The sequence below is a fragment of the Panthera pardus genome, unplaced genomic scaffold, assembly GCF_024362965.1.
Source record: "Panthera pardus isolate Hobbes unplaced genomic scaffold, ASM2436296v1 HiC_scaffold_24, whole genome shotgun sequence".
Lineage (NCBI taxonomy): Eukaryota > Metazoa > Chordata > Mammalia > Carnivora > Felidae > Panthera > Panthera pardus.
In genome coordinates this window covers 32,473,693-32,499,149 of record NW_026526810.1, presented here as the reverse complement: position 1 = coordinate 32,499,149, position 25,457 = coordinate 32,473,693, and the positions used below count along the sequence as shown (strand labels likewise).

Sequence of the window (25,457 nt, the reverse complement as noted above, 5' to 3'; positions counted from 1 at the left end):
TGAGCTGTCACTAGGGCCAAGGGGCTAGTCTCAGACTCCTCACTGCCAGCTGAGGAGGTACAGAGCAGTGGTCAGAATACAGACTGTGGAATCACGTGGCCTGGTCTGGATACAAACTCTGATCCTGCCGTAACTGGCTATGTGAGATTTTAGACATTTCCTTCATCTGTCTTATCCTTTCTCCATTTCATCATCTGTAAAATGAGGGGACAATAACTAGACTACCGCTCGGGAAGGTCCTGAGGACCCAGGGAAGCTTCCTACGTGTGGAGAGAGCCCAGCGTGCATGGTGCCTGTAAGTGGTACACAGGGGGCTGTTGTTATCCTGGGCTTTGACTTGGGCGAGTCGGCCTGGCCCACCCCTGGCTGCCCTAATCCCTGTACTCCCACCCTCCCCAGGACCTGACACAGCCACCACCAAACTCGAGGTTCACTTTGGCAACAGGACTTTTATTCAGTCAGAATGAGTAGAGTGTGACAAAACTCAGGTCAAGTCAGGCCAGCGGGCTTCCCATCCCTCTCCTACCCCAGACCGCTCTTCCCATGGGAGAGGGGGTTCCAGGATGAAGGGGGGTGCAGAGAGGCCAATGCAGGGACAGAGTGGGAGTTTTGAGGGGCCGTCGGCACAGGCCCAGCATTTGGGAGAAGGGGCAGGCTGCCCTTTCCCGAGTCCACGTGGACATGACTCCAGTCTCCTAGGAAAACACCACAAATTCTACCTTCTTCAGCTAGTTAACTAAACTTTAGGGTTTGGGGGTCAGGGACTTTATGGTCTAATCTCATACTTAAGGAATACACTTATCTTTTTTTTTTCCTTTAAAAAAAAGTTTTACTTCTATTTAAAAAAATTAATTAACCAAAAATAGGTATTTGTTTGTTTTTTTTTTTTCTCCTACTTTAAGTATATTGAAAAACAACACAACAGAAAGGAAAAACAAGAAGTCACAAGAACATAAATCTTTAAACACACCTTGTATAAAAATATCTTCCAGCCACATCTGCTGACAGTGGTCGTTCCACTGTTCGGGGGTTGGGTCAAACAGGCCATGTCCCATGGGATAGAGCGCTGGGCATCTGTGCCAGGGAAATCTCCCTGTCCGACATGCTCACACACCTGTCACACGCCCAGTCCGCTCCAGGGTCTCCGTGTCTCTGGGCAGAATAGGCAGGCCGCATGGTGACATCCCCCCGCCCCCACTCAGGCCGAGAGAGGGTCGTGGGGATCCAAGTTGAGGATCAGTTGGCTTGAGGGGTAGGAACGGGAGTGGACAGACGGACAAGGAGGAGCAACGGCAGCATGCTGGGAGGTGGCTGGTTTGGAGCAATTTATACTTTAAGGAACAAATTTTCCTCTCATTTTTGGCTTTTTTTTTTTTTTTTCACATTTTCTTTGACCAATTCCATTTTTATTTCTGTAGTTCCTGAGAGGCCTGCCCTTGATGACTTAGCCTCCTCTCTGGGGGAGCAATAGAGGGGCTGCGGGCAGGAGGAGGGTCCAGTGATACAACCAGGCCCGGAGAGCCAGCGAGCCTTGAGGTAGATGTTTTCTTTCACACCTGGAAATGGGGAAGTGCTTTTTTTTTTTTTCTCTCTTTTTTTTTTTAAACTCTTGACAACAATATGGGAAGGGAGGGGGGGTGCCCCTACAGGGGCTTGAGGTAGGAGTGCATTTGGGGCTCTGTTTGGGGATGGGGGCTGAGGCCACGGCCCAACTCCCCCAAGAACATTCATTCCGGCTGAGGTAGGTGCTGAGAGCCAAACAGCAAAAATCCATCCTGAGAAAACAAGGTCAGTGGAGGGTGACAGTGTCAGGGGCCCAGCCACAGCAGGGGCGTATTTTTGGAGTCTAATTCACCTTGCCCTCTCTTTTCTTTTTTTTTTTTTTAAAGGAAAACATTAGTTCAGTTCCAAGTCATGTGGGTACCAGGCAGAGGTGAGGGGGGACATTAGTCCAAGGGAGGGGCTCCTGAAGGAACCCCTCCAAGTTCTAGGGAGGGAGGTCCCTGCTGAGGCTACTTTAGGTCTTGACAACCTGAGGGGCAGTCAGGACAGAAATGCTGGGAAGCCCCCATCCGAGTCCCACATGACAGGAGAAATCTTGCCTTTGACCTGAGAATGGGGGGTTGCCCCCTCCAGAGCCTGCCAGACACTGGCTACTGGCCTGAGTGAGCTGGCTGGGCAGCTGGTGCTGTGGAGGCCCGAGTAGCCTGTCCTTCACTGAGGAACCCGGGGCCTCCGTCCTGGGGTGGCAGGGCAGCTGCGGGGCCTGCGAAGGGGGACTTGGCTTCTGATGTCATCTCCTCCAGAAGGCTGAATCCCTCAAGTGGCAGCATGGAGAACTGGGTCTCCTCACACAGGGCAGGGTCCCCAGGATCCTGCTGAGGAAAGGGCCAGTCACACTGGCATCAGCATGAGGGCCAGAGCCCATGAGTCCCCAGCCAGAGGGTCAGGCTCTGGACCCAATCCCACTTGGGACTTAGGGTCTCTAGACCACTCTGCCTGATTCAGATGCTCAGACAGAAGCACCAGCCATGAGTTTTGTGCCTGGAGCTTGGTGAAGGCTGATGACTGAGGTGAAGGGAGGGCAGGATTGGGAAGCTGTCAGAGCCTGAAGCAGAGGCTTGCTCGAGGTGGGGGCACTCACCACGGGTCTGGGGTCCGGCTGCCCCGCTGCCCCAGCTGGGGGGAACAGCTGTTCCAGTTCTTTCATGTCCACGCGCTTCTTGTCTCGGCCCCGCTCTCCCCGTCCTGCCCCATTCAGTGCCAGGATGCTAGGATCCCTTGGGCTCCGGGGGCCCTGAGGAGGGGAGAGCTGGTTTTCTACATCCTTACACAAGAGGACCCTAAGGGGGTGAGCCAAGAGTTAGGGGGAGGGCTGTGGGGGGGGGGGGATGGGACAAAAACAGAAGGATGGACACAGTGAGCCCCCAACTCTGCTTTCCAGTATAGCAGCACCTTCTCCAGGCCATCCCTGCCCCTCCTGCCCAGGACCCACCTGCCCCTTTGACCGAACAGGAGGAAGAGGACACAGAAGATGATGCAGGTGACCCCGATGTGGATGCCAATGACGATGCCTGTGGTGGACGTTTGGTTGGTGGGTTCCTCCTTCCAGCAGTCACATGGTGGGCTCAGGGCTAGGGGCAGGTGATGGTTGGGAGTTGTGGCTCTCTTGGCCTGAAGTACCTGGGACACGTAGCCTCTGGGGCTCCTCCTCCCTCAGCCACAGCTACCTCCATGTCTACATAGTCTTTGCCTATAGGACTCCAGCCTACTTTTTCGGTTCTCTTTACTAGTTACTGAGTACTAACTTTGTGCCAGATACTGGGAATAACACTTTACAAGGACCATTTCATCCTCACCACGGCTTTATAAAGTAGGTATTATTATCTCTGTTTTATAGAGGACAAAACTGGGGCTCAGAGAGGTTAAGTAACTTGCCTAAGGTCACACAGTTAGAATATCACTCCATTGAACTTCAAACTCCAATCCAAGCCTATGTTCTCAAGGGCCACATGCACTGTTACACTCTCCTACCTTCCCTGTATCCCTGTCCCCCTCCCCACTCAACACCTGGCCTCCCTTCCTGAGCACCAGTCTTTAGCCCCACAACCCCTCCCCAACGCCTACCTGTCCTCTCAGATGCTCCTCTCAAAGATACGAAGCGGACTGTGGCATTGCCCTCCCCATGCTGGTTGTAGGCCAGCAGCTTCACCTCGTACACCGTGGTGGGGTCTGAGGGAAAGGCAGTGCTGTGCTGAGTGACCTCAGCCCCCACAGGCAGCTCTGTCACAGCAGGGAAACACAGGGAACCCCTGCGCCCCACCTCCTGGCACCAGGCACCGCACCCCTGCCCAGCTCCCCACGCATGGTCTGTGTCCGCCTCACCGAGTTGGCTGAGGTTGTAGGAGGAGACTGTTGCAGGCAGCAGGACGGGGCCGGTGAAGGAGGCCCTGCTTGCTGGGCGGTAAAATAGCTTGAAGCCTCCCTCATGCTGGGCCAGCCGGGGCCAGGGCTCCCACAGCAGCTGCAGGGAGGAGCCGCCCAGGACCCGCACGGACAACGGGGGTGGGGCAGGTGCTGCAGGCAGAGACCAAGATGTGAGGGGGGTTGCCATCTTCCACCGTGACCCATACCCTCACGAGTCTGGCAGCTCTCTGGCCTCTGCCCCCCAGGCCTCCACTTGCTCAAAGATACCTTTACATGAGTTGGAAAAGGACGCCCCTTTCTCCAAGTAGACCCAGCCCCCACTCAGCCTCAGGGCCAGGCGCCCAGTGTAGTGCACAACCTGAACAAGCGTGTGTGGTGTTTTGCTCTAATACCTGGACCTCACCTTCACCCAGGGTGCTGGCCAGCACGGGGGCAGAGGCTGAGCTGGCCCCCCTTGGGGTATAGGCCTTGATGTAGAAGCTGTAGGCAGTGGAGGGTTCAAGGTCGCTCACCAGGTGCTGAAAGGTGTTCTTGCTGACTGCCTCCTGGTACTCCAGCTCCGGAGGGTCTGGGGAGGTGAAGGGTAGGGAGGGGCAATGTAAGGGGCATGAGACAGTCTTACCAGCACTGGTGAAATGAGGGCATTCGGTGTGCAGGGGGTACGGTGGAGGGAAGGTGTTTGGTCAGGACATGCAGTATTGAAAGGGATGAAAAACAGTGAATAAAAAGAAGGGGCTGCAGAGCCCTCACCCACCAGCAGCCTTCCTGATGTGCAGGACATAGCCGATAATCTCCTTGGTGTTGACCAGGGGCTCATTCCAGGACACACGGACCTCAGTGGGTGACAGAGAGACTGCCTGCACATTGAGGGGGGGGCCAGGCAGCCCCTCAGCCCATAACACGGTCAGCCTGGCGCTGGCCTGTGAGGAGCCAGCACTGTTCTCAGCCACACACTGGTAGATGGCCTCATCCTCAGGGCCGATTCCAGAAATTGTCAGGGTGCTGCAGGGGGAGGGAGAGCCTCAGATCCCCTCTCCCTGGCAGAGTACCCCTAAAAGTTGGCCAAATTACCCCACGGGAGAGGTGGAGGAACTGAGCCTCTCCAGAAGACATGACTTGTCTTGAGATCTTGCCACAAGCCAGTGGCAGACCAGGACTCAAACCCAAGTCTCCAGATTTAATTTAGAGCTCTTTCCTTGCACGAGGGGCACAGCCTGCTCTGGCCATTCATCCAGGCCCCCTTTCCCACATCCTCCCCCATTCTCACCCCGACACACACCACACACATGCCTGTTGTTATTCTTGAGCCTGACGTGGCCTCCTGGCCCCAGCACCTGTCCATTCTTCAACCATGTGACATGAGGGGGCGGCTCACCCTGGGCTTGGCAGGTGAACATGGCTGTGGTCCCAGCTGGCCTGGAGATGGACTGGGGGTGCTGGACAAACTCAGCTGGGGCTGGGGACACAGAGGAGCACAAGGAGCCGTGAGGGGTAGGTGTAGGGAGACAAGACAGCTGTGAGTGAAGGGATGGGGTGCGGATGGGGACAGGGTAGCCTCAGGAAACACGGGTCTACCTCCTTGGGGAGAATCTTCCAGATGGGGCCCACCCTTCACCCTGGCCCAGGCTCCAGGAGATGATGGCAGGCCCCACCTCACTAGCCCCAGAGAGGCAGACCCAGGAGAGGACTCCATTTTAATGACTATTTAAAAGACTGACATTTGTATCCGAAAGCAATCAAGCTGAGCTCCCTGTTCAGGAAATTGTTAAATAAATAAATGTGCTAATAGGTTTGGCTGCACCTCCAAGGCGGTAATGACGGGGAGATGGATGAGCCCTCCGAACTAGCTCCCCTCACCCCTACATTCAATTCCGCCCTCCTCCAATCCCAGTTCTCCAGCTTCCATTAACACCCGAGAAATGAAATGCTCCATCACTTTCATTTGGACAGATTAACGGCACATGGAATGCTAAACAAACAGGCATTTAAGGTCCTAATTCCTCTATCTCCCACCCCTTCCCCAGCTCTCTGGGAGGGAGCCACCGCCGAAAACCCCTGAGAATGGGATCTCAGCCCAGTTCATGGGGACAGTTGAGCCCCAGGACAGGGGAATGGACAGAAGGACCTGATCAGCTTCAGAGGCTAACACCCGCCCCCTCCCCACACACCCTGCGCATGGAGACCAGCTGTGTGTGTGCATGTGGCTGGGTGTGAGTGTGAGAATGACAAACACCTGAGAGTGTGCAAGCAGGTGTGAGCTTGCAGGTGCCACATGTGTGTGAAAACAGCACGTGGGAGGGGGGACACGTGTGAAGAACATGGGGTTGGGGGAATCAGTGGAGATTATAAAATGGAGGTGGGGGGGTGGAGGGATGGCAGGGACAGCCAGTGGGACCCACAGGGGGTCGATAACCAAGAATGCCTTCCCATTCTTGTGAATGCAAGGTGGGAGCCGCCTTTTGGCCTGGCCTGGAGGCCTGGGGAGGAGCAGGAGCCACGGTTAAGGTTAGTACAGGGTTAGTACAGGGCCCCGAGCGTGTGCCAGGGATGTTGATGAAGGGAGGAAGGAATGGGGCAGGAGGAGGGTGATGTGGGGCCGGGGAGGTCCGTACCTTGCACCACCAGCCGGCCTTGTGCTGTTCTCCTCACCCGGGTGCCTGGCCTGTTGGCTGCACAGACATAGACGCCGGAGTGCTGGACGGTTACATCTGAGATGATAAGATTGCCAGTGCCCAGCACCTGGATGCCCTCCACCCCAATGGGGCGGCCATCTGAGAAGGGGAAGCAGGAGTGAGGAAGGGTCAGGGAGGTAAGTGTGGAAGAGGGGGAAGTGAGGAATGGTCCAGATTGTTGGACATTCCACCAGTCTTCCAGGGAACCTCCATCTTTTTACTTTTTAATGTTTTTTATTTGGGGGGAGGAGGAGAGAGAAAGCAGGGGAGGGGCAGAGAGAGGAGGAGACAGAGGATCCGAAGTGGGTTCTGTGCTGACAGCAGAGTCCGAATGTGGGGCTCGAACTCATGAACCAGAGCCTAAGTCAGATGCTTAACCAAATGAGCCATCAAGGTGCCCCCAAGGAACCTCAATCTTTGACCTCTGCACCTTTTCTCCCAAGCATCACAGTATTGTGGAAAAAGCAGGAGCAGCACTGAAAACTCTTGCCTAGCAGCAGAGACCTGGGCCCTAATTCTAGCATTTTTACTGATTCACTGGTGACCCTTAAGTCCCTTCTCAGGAAAGTAGGGGGTTTGGATTAGGTGGGTGGTTTCCCAGCCTGGTTTGTCTCTCCTGAAAAAAATTCCATGCTCAAATTTTCATTCTACTCGTGGACTGTCACATTGCCCTTTAATATAAAGCCTCTGAGAAGTCCCACAGCAAAGAGACCTGGTTAAATCTGTTTCCCGAACTTGTGAGAGGTTAGACCACCAAGCCATTATTTCCTCCCTGCAGATCATGCTTTGGGAAATGTTGGACCAGATGGTCCTTGCAGTGCCTATGGGCTCCTCCTAATGGTGAGGCCACTCTTTCCAGCCTCTCCCAGGGACTGGGCCCTTCCCCCGCCCCCCCCTCGCCCTCACCCCAGGATCAGATTAGCACAGTCAGAATGCAAGGAGACAGCTCCCCATTCAGTCCCTGAAGTGGTGAAATCTACTCCATTATCCTGCCTGCTGCCCCCTCCTTCCCCAATCACTCAGCTGCTACAATGTGGCACAGTCTCCTTGTGAATGCGACCCCACCCCATCCCCTCCAGACTCTCCTTCCCCTAGTGACCTTTCCACTCAGACAATGTGGGCCCATCTGCACCCTTTCATTTCTCTCCTTCAGCTGCCTAGGGATTTAGGCTGGGGATTTAGGGGGCCAGGCTAGAGACTGGGGGGCCCAGAGACAGGGTGTGACAACTGGCTGAGACTTGGAGGGGTTTGGAGTTGCACCACTGGGGAATATAGCCGGGGTATAGAAGGCAGGGACACACAGGAGGGAAAAGAACCTGGGGAAAGAACGCTGCTGAGGGGTTCTGGAGAGCCTGATGCCACTGAGAGAGGAGCCTGGAGGCGGGAACAGGGCAGGACTGCTGGGGACTGGATGAGGTAACCCAGGGAGCTAAGCCATCCTCGCAGGGGGAGGGAGAATGTGGTGGGCAGGCCACCCTCCCCAGTCCTGCCAAGGAGAGGGAAACTTAGCCCCTCCGTAAGGCCCCAGAGAGCACAGACCCCCATGGAGAACAAACAGGATTCAAAGTCCGTCCCCCCCCCACAGCTGGGTGATGAGACCGCCCTCCCAGAGGGTGGGATAGGGTGGGAGAGGCTGGGGCTATAGGATGAGGCTCACCCAGGCGGCTCCAGGACACAATGGGGCGCGGGTTGCCCGTGGCGACACACTCAAGCACCGCAGTCTGGTGCACTGTCAGGGTGAGGTTCTCAGGCCCCACGAGTATCATTGGCTCCTTGTAGGCCCCGGAGCCTGAGCCTGGGAGGAAGATGCCATGTTTCTTCACTTCAGCTGTGACCCTTCCCACCTCATCCCACCCACAACCCAGGACATGGGGAATGGGCAACAAGATCCAGCCCAGAAGCCAGGTCCTGTGGGCAGAGAGAAGATGCCAGGGGCCACATCCACCCCTCCTCACCCAGCCCGGCCAGGCCCTCTGGCAATGGGAGAGCTTAACCCAGCCCGGGTTAAGCAGAGGATGGGCTTCCCCTGGTAGAGCTGAGCCAGAGAGCAGGCCTCATTCCTTCCGAACCTTCACCACCAGGAACACAGAGCTTTGTGCTTAGCAGGTGCTCTACATACACCTGGCTGATAAGTCTCCAGGGGTCAGTTGAAGAGGGACTGACTGGAGAGTGAGGATAAGTCAGGAGGCAGTTGGGGGCAGAACTAGGCAGAGCAAAAGAGCCTCACCTGACACGGTGAGCCTGGCCCCGTGGCTGACCCGGACACTGGCAATGTTCGAGGCTACGCAGTGGAAGACACCACTGTCCTCAGCCCGAAGTCCTGTGATCTGCAGGACCCCCTTGGGCAGCAGTGTGTACCTGTTGGAGCAAAGGGCACAGTCAACCACCAGCACAACCACCATCACCATCGTCGGCCACATGGACACTGACATCACAGCCCAGTCTGCAGGTGCTGTCCCGAGATCAACACTGTCATCATCGTCATCACACACACAAGCTGGGACTCTGGCAGGTGGATGCACCACAATTCTAGCCCTGACGACAGTCACACGCAGTCTTTAAAAATCCACCGAGCATCAAATCTGGGCCCTGCCAGCCACGTGGATACTTAATCTCCACACAGCACCAGCCCAGAGGCTGCATGAGGTCCCTCAGAGCCCAGACACTGGGCCTACCTCCCCGTCTTCCCTCCAGCTTTCCCTCATGTGGCTCACCTCTCATTGTCCGTGTCAATGGGGACTCTGTTCTTCTCCCACGTGATTAGGGGTTTGGGCAGCCCGTGGATTTGGCACTGGAAGCGGGCCACACCGCCCTCCTCTCCCACGGTGGCCTGAGGATGCACGTGGAAGTCGGACATGGCTGGGGAAACACAGGGATGTGTGTATGGAAGAGGCATATGGCCAAGGTGCGAGGGGAAAGAGTGTTGGTGTGTGGGTCATAGTCCTATTTCCTGGAGCCCTGGAACTCACTGCCGAGGGTCATGGAGTTTTCCTGGAGCTGGTAGACACAGGGCAACAGCGTGGGGGACACCTCGTCACTTACCCTGCCTCCTACCCTGGGAAGCATCTCCCTGTACAGGGCGGCATAGGGCTGGAACACTCTGAGAAAGGTCTGGACAAATTCTTGGATCCAGACCTCAAACAAGGCGATCTCGGGATGACGATCCACAAAGGCCAGTCAGAGAAAGCCCTGTTCCCAAGTCCCACTCCCCACTTTTTCAGCTGCTTCCAGATTTATTTTTATAAACCCCCTCTAAGGTATCCAAGGCTGGAGGATTATGCTGCATGGTTTACGGACCAGGAACCTGAGGCTAGAGAGGGGAAACAGTCCAGTGTCACCCAGCAGAGACACCAGTCATTAAACCCCATTTTATGACCACGCCCAGCAGCCTCTTTTGCCTTTCCTCATCATCCCTGTCTCCAGTTCTTCTGCAGTCTCTCGATGCACCCCGAGAGAGTGGTATATCCATCCAAGGTGACAAGCTTCACAGAAGACTGTCAGACCTACAATCTACATTTCAATGTGTCATAAATATTCAGGGACACCCCCTCCCCACCTTTTGGGGATCTGAACTGCTTGAACTCTGGTCTGCAGAGCCCAGGGCAGAGGGGCTGTGGTGCACCCCACACCCCATTTCAGGCTAGTTAAGTGTGTCTACCCACCCTCACTCCCACCCAGCCCCAACCCCACGCTGTAAACCCAGGGAAGGCACCCCTCCCACGTGGGTTCCCAGCTTCAGCACCAGGGCTGCGATTTCATTAAAATCCACTTTGCTTCAAGTGCGGGAAGGCGGCTCACCATCTGTCCAGGCAGGCAGCCCCTCCCCTCCGGCACTCCATCAACTGGGACAGTCATCCCCTCCCAGAAGGAGCCCTCCCCCCACAGCAGGTTGGGCGCTGGAGCTTGTCCTGGCTCCTGCCCCTGGCTCCCTGGTGTGGGTGGGCACACCCCATCTCGGGCCCCCTCAATCCACCGGCTTGTTCAGGACTCCAGGGCAGCCCCAGAAGGCTGAGCCTTTGTACCCTTCTTCCCAGAGTCTCTGGGGGCTGACTCTTTTGTGGCACAGTCTCCATCTCATTTGCATGTGGTTCATTAAATATAAACATGCATAAAAATCCCCCGCCCTGCCTCCTCCTCTTTCAGGGCCTCCTGGGAGTGCAGCTGATGGGTGTGAGCAGCTCCTTGCACATGTGTGCAGAGCTGTCTTCTCTGGGAGGATGTGGCTGTGTCCATGGATGTGGGCTGAGTGTCTATGGCTGGATTTGAATGGGAATTTGTATCTCTCAGCTCCTGTGGCTAGTGTGTGATTCTGGTACTGTGCAGATAATCTCATGTATTCCCACGAAGGTAGAAGTCTTATAAAGGAGGCCCTCAGAGCAGGAGGTGGGGGCAAGTATCCCAGCTGGTGTCCCCATCAGGCTTGGTGAGAGGATCCCCAGAGGGTCAGCCTGCCCTCTCTCAGGCCAAAGGCTATGTTTGGCCAAGGACCTGCAGGTCAGCCCAGGAGTGCGTAGGAGGGGGCCAAGTCACTGCTGGATCCCCTCTGCTGCCTGCAGACCTCAACCTCCAGGAGGGCAGGGCTGGATGCAGGCCTAGGGAGTGGAGGGGGCACCTATGCTCCTGGATTTGCTGTCTGTGCGCCCTGGGCTCTGCCCATTCAGGAGCTGGGGCGCTACCTTCCCCCTCCTCACTCCAGCTGGAGAAGAGCTTGCAGCCCCCCAGGGACCTGGGGCGGGGACTAATGGTTCTGCTGACTACAGATGCCTCCTCATTAAGGAGTCCAATCCTTTTGTGTTTCTAGCCCCCAGCCTGGGCTCCCCGGGGGAGCCTCGACTGAGGGGCTGGCCTGAGAGTACAAGGGGAAGGACTGCTGCTTCTCGGGGCGCTAGACATGGAGCAAGTCTGGCCTCTACCATCTTGCCCCCTCCTCCTCCCCTCAAAACTATACAAGGACAACAGCATGGGTTGAATGTGTACTAGAGAGGAATGCTCAAGTAGGAAGCAGTCAGAGGTAAGAAGCCAGCCCAATACTCCTCTTCACATGGTGGCCAACAGGACTCCTTGGGGTCCCCCGGGGCCCCTTGGATGCAGCTGCACCCCCTTTGCCCAGGGCTCCACATTTCCCTTCCACCAGAGCAGCACCTTGCTGTACCTGTCAGTTTTGCTTCATTGCAATTCTGCCAAACATTTCATTTGAAGGGTAGCTTTGCCTTTAAAAGTGCTTGAAAAACACTCATCTAGAAGCTAACCCCTTCATTTTATGAAGGGGGCACTGAGGCCTAGGCCCTCTGCCGGGGTCTCTTAGATCTCCAGCAACTTTTTCACTCTCCAAGGGCACGTAAGCCCAGAATGGACTGCAGGACAGACCAGCCTCTTCTCACTGGTTGGGAGATGGTACTGTATTCCAAGTTGGGGGGGAGGGGGGTGGGTAGGGAGCTTCAGAGATGGTTCATCAGTCCCATCCCTTGGAGCCCAGCTGGCTGCACAGGTGTGGTCCGGGGGAGTAGGGTGTGATAGAAGGGGGTGGTCCTTTTTACCTGAGTCTCCTTTTTTTTTTTTTTTTATGTTTATTTATTGGGGGGGTGGGAGGGGCAGAAAGAGAAGAGAAAAATCCCAAGCACACTCAGAGCCTGACCAGAGGCTCGAACTCACAAACCATGAGATCATGACCTGAGCTAAAAGCCAAAGTCAACCACTTAACCGACGGAAACACCTAGGCACCCCTTCCTGAGGTTCCTTCTTGCCTCCCCTTCCTCACTCCTAGCCAGCCCTTTGGTCTGGTCAGCCCTATGGATTCCTTAGACGTCCAAGGGGGTTGCCTTGAGACCCTGGGTAGACAGTGTCCGAGCACCAGTCTGCTCATCCGTCAAGGGGAACAGGTACTTCTCAGGGCCCTTCCAGCTCTGACTCCCGCTGCCTTCATAAATAGGTCCTTGTTCACATGCACAATCTTCCATTCACTCCTAGTTCACAGGCAACATGTTTTTTCTTTAAGAAGTGAGAGAAAGTTTCTAGGGGCCACTTAGGCCTCCTCTAGTCTCTCAGGGTGGGACAGGTTTGGCTCACAAGTTTGTTTTTGTCCTGGCTTATGCTAGCAGGCCATGGAGCCAGAGGGAAGATGTCCTTCATCATGTCTCTCTGGGCAACCATAGGCATATGGGCCTGAGGACTGGACCTCGGAGCATACTGAGCCCTGAACAAGTCTTCCTGGGGCCACTGGGTGATTAGTAATGGAATACACAGGCTACTGTTGTAGCTGGAGACACTGTGTGTGGCGGGTGTTGTCAGTATTGTGCCTGTGGCTGGTGTACATGAAAGTGGTGCTGTAACTTGTGGCTGTTGATGCTTTTGGTTACGGAGGGATAGTTTTGGGTCCCTCACTGCCAGCTGGTAATGGGAGGGAGTACAGGGCAGTGGTTGGAGGGCCCTTTCAGTGTGAGGGCCGGAGACAGTGACAGGGAAGACAAAGGCCTGTTTGGGGGACTTTGTGGAAAAAGCACCTTTGTCCCCAAGCAGTCTGGGAGGGACTCTCCCAGCTCCTCCCTGCCCCCATCATGGGTACAGCCAGACAGTGGGGAAAGATGGGCAGAGAGAGCCCAGCAATCCACCCGGGCTGAAAGGGAGCAGGAACAGGCAGGAAATGGCTCCTGGACACCCCCTATAAATTACCCAAGGGGGGGGGGGGTCTCCTGAGAGCCAGATCTAGAGCAGCTCAGGGAGGGGAGGGAGGACTTTCCTCCTGGTCCAGGACCTCTGGCAAGGTCAGGCCTGGATCTGATTAGACAGGCTCCAGGGGGATGCTGCAGGGCAGGGAAGGGTCGAGGCAGAGTGCTGGGAAGGAAGCTGGCAGCAACCCCGGAGCCCAGCCTCCCACTCTTTGACTATAGCCACACTCCTATCCCATGTGTGATGACAAACAGATCAGTGGCACTTTAGGATGGAGAGTTCAAAACACAGTGTTTGCAGAAGTCGGTGGCACAGGGAGTCTAAAGGCACCAACTGCCACCACTCACACAGCCATTCAAGAGCAACAACCACGAACCACGGATTCCTCCAAAGGCCACCACAGCAATCCCCTCCTTGTATCCATTCCTGCTAGGATCAGAAACGCCCCAGATGCCTAGCCCTTCCTCAGGCAGCTCAGGTGATTGTAATGTTTTTCCTCACACTCCAGACCTTCCTGAATCCCCTCTGCTTCTACCCACTGCCTCCAACTGTCCCCTCCAGACTCACATTTTCCAATATAGGAGCCAGGTTTTAAGCACTGGAAATGTGGCCAGTCCAAACTGAGATGTGATGGAAGTGTAAAAACTACACATTGGTTTTCAAAGATTTAGTATAAAAAGACACTAAGCATTAGACAAATGCAAATCAAAACCCTAATGAGATACTACCTCACACCCATTAGGATGGCTACTGTCAAAGCAAAAACAGAAACAAAACCAAAAACAAACCACAGAAGATAACAAGTGTTGGCAAGCGTGTGGAGAAATCGGAACCCTTGCGTGCTGTTGGTGGGAATGTAAACTGGCATAGCCATTAAGGAAAACGGTATGGCGGTTCTTCAAAAAAGAAATAGGATTATCCTATAACCCAGCAATTCTACTTCTGGGTATATACCCAAAAGAATGAAAATCAGGGTCTTAAAGAGATATTTGTATACCTGCATGTGCCACAGCATTATTCAGAATAGGTAAAAGGTGGAAGCAGCCAAGTGTGCATCAGTGGAGAGTGGATAAACACATACACACAAGGGAACATTACTCAGCCTTAAAAAGGAAGGACATTCTGACACAGGCTACCACACAGATAAACTTTGAGAACACTATGCTAAGTGAAATAAGCCAGACACAAAAAGACAAGCACCGTATGATTCCACTTACATGAGGTACTTAGAGTGGTCAAATTCAGACAGAAAGTCGAGCGGTGGTTGCACAGGGCTGGGGTAAGAGGGACATGGGCAGTTATATAATGGAAATAGAGTTTCACTTTTGGAAGGTGAATTCTGGAGGTGGAAGGTAGGGATGGTTTGTATGATAATATGAAGGAACTTCATGCCGCTGAACTGTACACTTAGAAACATGGTTAAGACAATAAATTTTATGTGTTTTTTACCACAATTTAAAACTTACAGGGGCCCCTGGGTGGCTCAGTCGGTTGAGCATCCGACTTTAGCTCAGATCATGATTCCGCAGTTTTTGAGTTTAAGCCCCGCATCAGGTTCGCTACTGTTGGCACAGCGCCCGCTTCAAATCCTCTGTCCCCCCCTTGCTGACCCTCCCCCACTTGTGCTCTCTCAAAAATAAAATATTAAAAACAAACAAAAAAAACTTGGACAAATAATTGTAATCGATAGGAATAAATAATTTAAAATATTTATTACAAGTGCAAATAATATTTTGCATTTTAAAGACTTGGCTCAAAAAATGCAAAAGCCTTACTAATAATTAAAAAAATCATGATTACATTAGGGCACCTGGCTGGCTCAGTCAGTGGAGCATGCAGTCAAGGTCATGAGTTCAAGCCTCACATTGAGCATAGAGATTACTTAAAGTAAATAAATGTTTAAAAATAAAAATAATGATTATATATTGGAATATTTTAGATATACTAAGTAAAATAAAATTTATTATTAAAATTAACTTCACCTGGTTTAAAAAAAATTTTTTTTAATGTTTATTTAGATTTGAGAGAGAGACAGAGTGTGAGTGGGGGAGGGGCAGAGAGAGAGGGAGACACAGATCCGAAGCAAGCTTCAGGGTCTGAGGTGTTAGCACAGAGCTCGGTGCAGGACTTGAACTCATGAACCACCAGATCGTGACCTGAGTTGAAGTCGGACACTCAACCGACTGAGCCACCCAGGGCACCGTCACCTGGTTTTTGTTTGTTTTTGGTAAATGTGACTGACCCCTAGAAAATTTTAAATTACCTATGTGGCTCACATTGTATTTCCACTGGAAAGAGCTGCTCTAGAAGATAAAAAATTTTGTTCTTCACATAACAGCCCTTCAAATACTTGAGGTCTGAGTTGTTCCGAGAGAAACATCTGAGGTAAAACACCGTCAACTCTTTCAGTTGTTTGTGATGTGGAATGATGTTCAGATGCCTTGAGCCTGGAGACCCTCCTTTAGCCAAGCTCTAGGTAGGCAAGTCCCCCTTACAGTGGGGTGTCTAGAAATGGCCAGAGCCCCCTGGGGATGGTCTGAGGACTTAGAGCAGATTTCAGCCATCAGCTGTAGTGAGTACCCCTGTGCTGTCCAGTATGGTAGCCACTAACCACATTTAAATTTAAACAAAATTCAAAAATTCAGTTCCTCTGATTCACTGACTACCTCTCAAGTGCCCAAGAGTAGGCTACTGGCTACATTATGGGTCAGCACCAATAGACCATTTCCATCATCACAGATAATTCTATTGGACACTGCTGGTCTAAGTCCAAGACAAGGCCTCAGATGCCCAGCTGCCTTCTCTCTTGCCACCCCAGCTGAGAGGCCCCCTTCCTCATACCTCACTAGCCTAGCATTGCCCCTGCTGGCTTCCTCCCCACAAGGGCCATATTTGATCATACCTTGGTCTATCACACTGCATGGCAGAGAAAGCCTCACACAGCAAGATTTTAGCTCCCAGTGAGGAAATAGTTGCTAAGAGCTTTTTGAGGTAGTGGGACAGTTAATGGTATGGGCTCTGGAGTCATATAGTACCAGGTTCAAAACTCAACACCACCACTCTTAGCTGTGTGACCTTGGGCAAGTTACTTAATCTCTCTGAACCTCTATGTTGTCACTTATAAAACAGGGACGAATAGCTCATGTCGCTAGTGCTGCTGCACTAGGGGATTCAACGTGAAATATTTGTAAAGTGCTTAGCACATAGTTAAATCCTTGCTAGCTGTTGCTAAGGGAAATTAGTAGAATCTTGAGTTAAAGGGAACTGAGAGGGAAGAGTGTAGTGGGAATGGGGGGGAGAGGTAGAAGCAGTCTTCCCCAAAAGGGTAGCCATCTTCCCTCAAAGGGTTAGTGGTAGGACCTCAAAGCCTCCAGAGAAGTGAATAAAGACAGAATTTGTAAGGTCTGTGTGGTGAGGGGGCATCAGTACCAGGGGAGGGGGGCAGCCAGATACAAAGCAAGCCCAGCTTCTTCTCACTTCTGCCTGGGGGCTCCACAGAGGCCCCAATAGTGAGCTGTCAGCTGGAAGAAGCCATCGGGTAATTGAGGCCTTGATTTCTCTAGTAAAATGTTTATGAAGCCCATAAACTCATGCCTTTATTGGCCAGGCTCATTCCAGGGGATGGATGTGGCTCTCTGAGGTGTAGTTAAAGCACCTGCTGAACTCAGGCACCCGAGGGCTACTCTGGCCTCCACCCAGACCCACCAGGCAGAGTGACCCCTGGAGGGCAGGGAGACCAGCCAAGTCCCACCTCAAATACTCTTTAAACTTCTCAAAGCTTATAAATGTCCTATCTCTAAATGTGTATGGGAAGGAAGGAGGAATCCCCAAGTGCTGGGGATTTGCCATAATCCCCAGTGGGGTCTTGGACTTGTCCTCAGGGTTATCTGGCCCAGGCTCACCTTCCTCAGCACTCTGTCCCTGTCTCCTCACTATCTCAGTCCCCACGTTGCCCCCGACTTTTGCTCTGTTAGGGAAGAAGCTCCACATGGATTGGCCATTGTCACTTGGGGTAGGAGAAAGTATGAACTTAGGAGACCTGTATTTGCTTCCCTGGGCCTCCAAAGGGGAGTCTGAGAGTCGAATTAAGATGGTGAATCCAAAGAATATGTTTTGGGGGAGCTTTGTGGGGTTGGGTGTTGGATGGGTGTGGGTGGATGGTGTCTGCTTACAAACAGCCCCAGAGGACCGCAAGGTCTCAGAGGCCCTGCTCAAGCTTCACTGGGGGGTGATTGATTCCTCTGGGTCTTTGCCTGGTGACCCTGCTCTGAGAAGCCTCTGGATCCTTTTGTCTGCCTCATCAAGCCCCTTACCCCCTGCCTCAGCTCTGAACCCCAGCCCCTCCCACCCCAACACCAGCTCACCACTCCCCCCAGCCCCAATTCTAACACAAAAGGCAACTTTGTCTTTCAAGTCAGTAGCCATAAATCCACATTTCTCCCCTCCCTCCTGGCAGCCACCTCTGACAAATGGGGGGGCCTGGATGGGGAGAGGTAGGGAGCAGTGGGAGGCCAGGCTCAGCTTGGGAAAGTCCCTGCATCCAGCTGTTGGCCTGCTGTAGGGCTGGCGAGTATCGAACCTTTACGGCCTGATCTTTGATTCCAATGGACTGTAAGGCCCGAGGCACAGCTGCAGGGGAGGCAATCTGGGCCTCTCTGCACCTCTGGGCTGGGCTTTTATGACCCAAGAAGAATAAAACCTCTCAAAGCCCTACTTCTAATTATTCTGCCCATAATTCGGGGGCTCCAGTTCTTCCTCCAGATCAAGCCATAGGCTCCTCCTCTCTGCACCCTCCGGCCTTCAGTGGAGGGTATGATGTGTGCCTGGGGGGGTATGTGCTGCGGGGCAGGTAGTGTCTGCCTTATGCAGCTTGGTGGACATGCCACTGGGTGAGTGTGCCCACTGCTTTCATTGGTGGCCCCGGACACATTCAGGGAAGGGGAAGGAGAGGGAAGTATCACTTACCCCATGTGACCACCCTACCCTACCCCACTGCTAGGTTTTCAGAAGCAGCCCATATTCAAATATTTTGCCCTGTTTTCATCTCATATATCAGGCAATATCACATCAGAGGATGTGTCCTGGTTTTTGGTTTGGGAAATAGTCATTTGTCATGTTTACACAGCAGACCCACTGAGTGGACTCTAAGCATGCATTCGACAGATCCTTATTGACTTCTAATGTGTCAGGATGTTCTGGCACCCTATGAGCAAATGCCTTCCATCCCACAGGCCCTGTCCTTAGATATCCCCACCCAAGCTCCTAAGAAATATCAAAAGGGTGAGAGCACAGAGCCAGGATCTCAGGTACTATCACAGTACCACTCTGAAAAACAGACCTACAGAAGCTTCTGATGGTCAGAGGTTACATGTTATACTTGCTAGCATAACCCCGAGAAGTGGGGATTGCTACCCGTTCTGGGGCTCAGAGAGGTTAATTAACACAGCCACTTAGTGATGTTAAAGCAGACATTTGAACTCAGAGCGGCCTAACTCCACACCCAGTGCTCTTTCTCTGCATCAGAACTGGGGTGGGATGGGCACACGTATTCAAATGCTGCTCAAACAAGACTGATGATCCCTGCAGACACGCTTACAGAAAAACACAGAGACACACAGCATCCTAGACCCTTATGAGCACCATGCCTACACGCATTCAGAGACACCAGGGTCCAGCAGGCTCCATGCTAATGGTACTCGCCCAGGGCTTGGGGGCAGGTTTCACAGAATATAACTAATGCAGATAAGCACCTTGATAAGGTGGGGTTATCACCCCACTAATGGTCATGGAGCCCACACATGCTTCCTAAGTTCTGTGAACACAGGTGCTTGTCCCAGGGTAGCTCTTCCCTGAGCATTTCCAAATCAGCAATCTAGGACACGGAACTGTAGGGCCTTGAGAGGGTTGGGCCTTAGAAGATAGAGGAGTAATTTATTTTCCTGATTTGGGGCAGGAGGGCAAGGCACTGTGAAATACTAGTAGCTTTCGTGGGGTGTGGGGCAGGGGGAGGAAGTGCTAAAGGGAGGGGAAGTTGTGAGACAGACTCAGACCTGTCATAACTGGATGTATGATCTTGATAAAACCAAAGCCCCTCTCTGGACCTCTGTTTCCTCTTCTGTAAAATTAGGAAGTTGAGTTGGACAAGTTATAAAGGCTTATCCAGCTTCAGCCTTTGAGGCACATTTGCTTCCAAGCGCTAGCCAGGGGTACAGAGTCAGGGGCTAGGAGCCAACTGGGGAATCGCTCTCTGCCTTACATTTGAGAATATCCAGGCCCAGCAGAGCCCCTCTCCACAGACTGCACGTCTCTGCCCGTGTCAGGGTCACCAATCTTCCTTATGTAAACCTGCCCAGGCCCACAACATCCTTAACTTCCCGTCGTTCTGGTCAAGACACCGGATCTCTCTCACCTCCCGGAAGGGCGTCTGGTTAGGCGGCCCAGGCTGGAGCTATTAAGTAAATTGCTTTCACATGACCATGAGGACAACTCAACAAAAACAGATACTTCCCCTAAATTTCCAGAGCCATATATTAGGTTTTGTAGGGACTAATACTGCAGGGGTCAGGTAGTGGACAGGTGACCTGGGATCATGCTTGGCTCTGTCACAGACTCCCTATGTGACCTTTCGATTCCAACCTTGGTTTTCTCATCTGTGAAATGTGAGTGGCACAGGATAGACAAGATAATCTCTAAGGTCCACACCAACATTAACATTCTAGGATAACACTGGGTAAAGTGGTCTCCTCTGCATCCATGGAAGGCCCTTCTCCTATTCTCAAACCTTGATCTGATGCTGCTTTTATGTTTCATGACTCTGCAGAATCCCTGGTGGCTCAAAACCAAACCACAGGAGATTAAGGCCTGTAGGCCCTCCACCCCAACAATACTCCAGAATAAGCTTCATCTGTTTGGGGAAGAGGGAGGCCTACACTCCCTAGGAGGATCATAGAGTTTCTTGGTTGCTATGGGGCTCCCAATTCTTTGAAACAGACTTATGTGGGGAACCCCACTACTGCCCTCCAGTTGTCAGAGGTTTTCCAAAGCCCTGGGAACCATCTTCCAGAGAGGATTTCCAAAGCTTTCCCATACATTCAAAGGCCTCACCACACCCACCCCTAACCTCTTCCTCTCCCTCTCTTACTAATGGCACAACATGCACCAGCTGCCCAAGCTACAAGCAAACCCAGGGGTTACTGACCCATCCTTCTCCCTCTCTCCCACAACAAACTGGTCACCAAACCCAGGTGTATGGTCTCTTTTGCATACCACTTGGCTTAGGCTCTGAGCACTCTCTGTTGTTTCTGTGATAGCCTCCCCGCTCCCTCCTCTTCTTCCCTCATACTGAAGCCATAATTGTCTTCCTAAACATCCAATATGATCATCAAACACCTTTGGTGGTTCTCCATTGCCTTGAATCAAAGCACTCTCCTTGAGATGGCATTCGAGGTCTTCACTATTAGGTCCTGTTTGCTCTTTCTAGCCTCAAATGCCAGCTCATTCTGCCTTCATGTGGTTTGTACTCTGACCATGTCAGACAAGGTTGCCTTCCCTGGATATATGATAGATGCTCACACTGCTATTTCTTTGCATTCTGCTGTCCCCTCTGCCTGGAACTTTTTGATCCTCTCTCTTACCAGCACCCCCATTCTCCACATCCCCCAAAGGAGGCAGAATTAATTGTGCCTCTCTCCTTGTCCTTATTGGACTGTATTAGAATCCATTGTTCACACATCAATCTACTTACTAGCCTAGGAGTCCCTTACTAAGAATGGCCTGCTGTACCTTTCTACCTCGAGCACCTAGAACAAATACTAGGTAAATAATAATTCCTCATAAACTATTTCCTGAATGTTGACTTTAAGGGGCATATGGTTTGGGGGGGGGTCCTTCCCCATCATCTTCTCTTCCATCCAAGTCCCTTACCCCACTACAATCCAGTGTCTGTTCTTGGGCAAGTTACTCCTTTACCTGAGTCTCAATTTCTCCGATGAAAATGAGTCAGTTAGACTGGCCACCGTCTGGCACTGGGCCGTGTATCAGAATAACTTAGGAGGCTGGGTAACAATGCAGATTTCTGTACACCACCGCCAGAGAGATTCAGATCCTTTGGTCTGGCGTGATGCTCAGGAATCTGTATCTCCATTAAAGCTCACCAGGGTGTCTCAAATGCACAGTCAGGATTGGGAACCCCTGGTCTGGCAGGTTCTTGAGAATCTGATCTTTCCTAAGGCTCCAGCATCCCACAAGGGCAGATTCTCAGCCCAGCCTGGCCCCCAAGCCCCCACCCCACCCCCCTCAAGCCTTGTTCGAGGCCGGCTGGTCCAGGACGTGTGACTCCGATGCCACGAGGAGAGGCGCAGAGTGGGCAGCGGGCGGATGGACGAACGTGCGAGAACCCGGCCCCCGCGGGGGCCCCCAGCTCAGTCCCCGGGATGGCGGGCGGGGTCAGCGCCCCGAGCCTGAGGCCCTGAGAGCAGCTCTCTCCCGGCGGCAGGAGTAAGTGGGACCATCTGCTCCTCTCCTCGGAGGTCAGAGCTTTGTGTCAAGCTCCCATCCCCCTCGCTCCTCCCCCCTCCTCCCCACCCCGTGCCCTCTGACTCCCGGGACTGGAAAGAAAGAAGCCCTCGAGGTCCTGATGAAAGTGGCAGTGTGATGGGGAGCGACAGCGGCCGCCGAGCTCGGGGCGCGGGCAGGCCCCCGGCCGGCGGGCGAGGGCCGGGTCGGGAGGAGCGCGGGGTCCCGCGCAGCGGCCGCGGGGCCGAGCGGGCGGGCGGCTCCCGCGGGAGGCAGCGCCGGTTCCCACAGCCGGCCGGGCCGCCGGGCCCCTTTGAAGTGGCCGCAGCTGCACACCCCGACCCGCCGCTAATCCCCGCGGGGCGGGCGCCCTCGCCCCCCCGCATAGCGGTAGTGTCCGCGCTGAATGGCGCTGGCTAATTACCTCGCTCGCACCGCCGCGGGTGAATGAGAGAATCCGGCATTGTGCGCGGCGAATGGAGAAAATAAGACAGCCATTGTCCTCACACGCCAAACGAGGGTTTGATGTCGCTGGGGCGAGCGAGGCACCATTTCCCGCCGCCTCCTCCCACCGCCCCCCACCCCCACCCCCACCCCGGCGGCGCAAATTCCCCAAGCTGGGCCCGGCCCCTGCGGCCGCGGGGGAAACTGAGGAAGCCGGGAGGGTGCAACTGCCCCAGGCTCCCTCCCGCCCCACCACCCGCTCCTCACCTGCCTTCTCCACCCGCAGGTTCTCAGGGCGCCTCCTGGGCTCGCCCAGCCCCGAAAACCAGGCTCGGCCCTGCGCCCACCAACCTGATTAGACGTCGTTGGGAACGCGTGAGACAACTGTCGAGGGAGCAGCTATTTCCGCACCTCGGTGCCCAGCTGTGTGCCATCAACCCACAGGGCTGGGGAATTTCGGGGCGGTGGCTGGAGAGACGATTACAGGAGGCGCGAGAGGAAGACTCCGGAGAGAATGGGAAGGGAGATGAGCTGTGGGGAGCCTGGACTGATGGAGGGACTGGCCTCCTCAGGGAGGAAGAGGGAAATGGTTGGAAAGGACAGGTCCGAATTATAGAGGGTCTGCAAAACCAGACCCTGGGGTCGGGACGGAGTGCCCCGTGCAAGGAGGCTACTGTTCTCAGTCAGGGAGAGTGGTGGGCTGATGGGTTAAGACTGCAGTTACAGCTGCAAGGAAACCCACTCAACATCAGAAACCCTACTTGCCTCAGGCAATCTCCCCCATCTTTTAGGTATAAGGATATAAGGTAACTCAGCTGAGAAATCAGGACTAAAGGAAATGACCATGCAGATGGGCAAGCAGATGAGCATGCTGACCCATTCAACAGATGCGGGTGGGCTCTATCAGGCTTCCTTCTCTTTATCATCACCACCAAGTAAGGTGGGTTTTTTTTTAGTGGGGAGGGAGCAGAAAATTATATCCTTCAACATCAGGAAATGTCTTATCTTTCTATCCCTGAGTCCTTAGCTCAGAGGCAAGTAGGTACAAGATAGATAGATGCTCTTTGAGATTTGTTGATAGGAGAAATGAGCTGTTTTAATATCCCTCAATTCCACATTTCCTTTTCCTGGAAGCACATACTTCCTCATCCCTTCTGATGGGATCTTAGACTCTTTCTGCCTGAAGGAAGAATGTTATACATATGCTTCGATGTCCTATCAGGCTTATCAAATGATAAAAGGGTCCGGTCCGTTGCCCTGATCAACAGTAGGCTATTGGGCTGAACCAGTTAGCACCACTCATTTGGTGCATATCATAGAGCTCCTTCTGAGGCTGCAGTCTTTTCTAATTGTCTACATTATAAAATAGACTATAAACTAGATTATAAATTCGTTATAGGCAGCCCATAGCCAGACTCTTTAACAGAACCAACCATCTACTTACCCATTCATCCACTTATTTGAGAATAAAATTAAAGAATGAAAAACACTTGTTGAGTCAAAACTGTTCTTTTCTCTGACCCACCAACCCTATTTAACGTTAACAAGTACTAGCTGTAACAGGGATACATGAAAAGCATGCTTTTAAAGGAGAGGAAAATCTAAGCATAGCTCACTGTTTTTCTGACACAATCCTGAATCAAGGTTTAATCTAACCCTGGTCATCCCCTTGGATGTGGTCAGAATGTTTTTCTTTATAATTCTCCTAAATCTTTATGTTAAAGTCATATTTTTTCTGCCTAAGGCTCTAGAACTAAGCTTGCTAGGCATCACAGCACCTGCTGCTGTTGAACTACTCCCTGCTTAGGCCAATCTGCCTAGTTAGTTGATCTGCCTAGTTAATTGATTTAGAGAACTTCAAAACAACAAGAAGATAAAGCAGAGCTGCTGTGGATGGGGTCAATGTGGGAGGCCTGAAGCCCCACCAATCTGCCCCCCCCTTCCCCACCTCCAGCCCCTGTGCCCCCTCCACAGACCCAGGGACTCTAAGGAATGATGCTTCAAGTCCCCTGATCTAGAGGGAAAAAAGGACTTATCCAAGGAAACAAAAGGCAGTTAATACCAGTTAACTAACTGGAATTTAAATAAAAACTTGAAAGGGGGAAAAAAAAGTAGTTAGCAGATCAAACATCATTCTAATGCTATACAGGCCACTAGCTTCATTTTAAAAGACTAAAATGACCATTCAAACAGAAACTACAAATATAATTATCCCTATACGTGTGCCTTTATGGTTTGCCCAGATTTCAGCCAGAATGCCTGAATGTCTAATCCCCAGATAAATTATACTTTGGAAAATGATCCACTATTCAAAAAGTGAGAGGAGCCTCCAGGCCCAAATTAGAGACTCAATACTTTTAACTGAAAAAGTGCTTTTAAAGGAAGCCTATTTCTCTTCACATCTCTTCTTTCCCCAAACCGAACACCGTAAGCAACTTTAAAAATAACGCTCCACGGGTGAGACTTCTGATAGAAAGATAATGAGTATAATAATGACAGTGTGCCTTTTTCCCCTTATCCATTCCCACATGTGAATATTCACAGGGACTTTGTTATCATGGTTATGACTTTTCAAGATAACAGGAAGGTTGGCATGTACATGCAGGCAGAGCTCTTCCAAAGTTCGGGAAGCACAGGAAGCTGGACAGCAGAAGGATGCTGGTTAGCAGAGAACCTGGCATGGCCTGTTAGCTCTTTTGGGAGTAAAGCCACTGGTCTGGCATCCTGGGACTTTCTCCAGCTTGCCTGGGAGGGTGTCCCACCCTCAGGTGACCGAGGACCAAGTACCCAGTACCTGGTAGCCACCTCTCCTGTGGTGGCAAGACCAAGGTGTGAACTTGCCAGGCCAAGCCCTTCGAGTCGCACTAAGTAGTAACACCTGGGTCTCTCTCACTTCCCCTAGGTGGCAAGCGGTGGGATCTTAGAAGTTGGATGTTTCAAGGAAGGGAACAGAGGAGGGAGATAGGGGTGCCCTTTAAGACCAGAAGAGGTTGGGATGGGAGACATAGGACACAGACGCAGACAGGACCACTCTCACCTCCTGACGAGAGGGACTCAGAAGGTAGTGGAGAATGGCTTAGGCAAAACCACACCTTTAGGCTCTGGAGGAATAATCCCTGATTTAACTTTATCTGTCCTCCTCCAACCCTGGCTGTTGGGCCCCAGAGGATAAGTGACTCCTAGCAGGCGGGAGGTATTCCTAGCCTCCCATTTCATGTATCTGTGGCTCCCCAG

At 52.7% G+C, this 25,457-nt stretch overlaps 1 protein-coding gene and 1 long non-coding RNA gene across 7 annotated transcripts in view; one reads left to right on the top strand and one right to left on the bottom strand.

The window, feature by feature from the left end:
* Positions 1 to 1,452, top strand: part of LOC109262835 (uncharacterized) — a 35,222-nt gene extending 33,770 nt beyond the window's left edge. The window contains exon 5 of the long non-coding RNA XR_008417062.1: positions 1,419 to 1,452. This is a non-coding gene — a long non-coding RNA (uncharacterized LOC109262835). The remainder of the gene's footprint in view (positions 1 to 1,418) is intronic.
* IGDCC3 (immunoglobulin superfamily DCC subclass member 3) overlaps positions 430 to 25,457 on the bottom strand; it is a 42,102-nt gene continuing 17,074 nt past the window's right edge. For 2 of the 6 annotated variants that reach the window (XM_019441764.2, XM_019441768.2), the window contains exons 3-14: positions 9,314 to 9,458; positions 8,827 to 8,957; positions 8,257 to 8,394; positions 6,540 to 6,698; positions 5,218 to 5,383; positions 4,682 to 4,929; positions 4,331 to 4,495; positions 3,886 to 4,077; positions 3,628 to 3,732; positions 2,996 to 3,134; positions 2,645 to 2,843; positions 430 to 2,378 (exon numbers count right to left, since the gene is read on the bottom strand). In XM_019441764.2, coding sequence (XP_019297309.2) covers positions 2,154 to 2,378; positions 2,645 to 2,843; positions 2,996 to 3,134; positions 3,628 to 3,732; positions 3,886 to 4,077; positions 4,331 to 4,495; positions 4,682 to 4,929; positions 5,218 to 5,383; positions 6,540 to 6,698; positions 8,257 to 8,394; positions 8,827 to 8,957; positions 9,314 to 9,458 — 2,012 coding nt within the window. In that variant the 3' untranslated portion in view covers positions 430 to 2,153. Of the gene's footprint in view, positions 2,379 to 2,644; positions 2,844 to 2,995; positions 3,135 to 3,627; positions 3,733 to 3,885; positions 4,078 to 4,330; positions 4,496 to 4,681; positions 4,930 to 5,217; positions 5,384 to 6,539; positions 6,699 to 8,256; positions 8,395 to 8,826; positions 8,958 to 9,313; positions 9,459 to 10,397; positions 10,480 to 25,457 lie in introns of those variants that run through there. The other 4 variants (XM_019441770.2, XM_019441765.2, XM_019441766.2 and 1 more) reach the window with 4 other exon arrangements.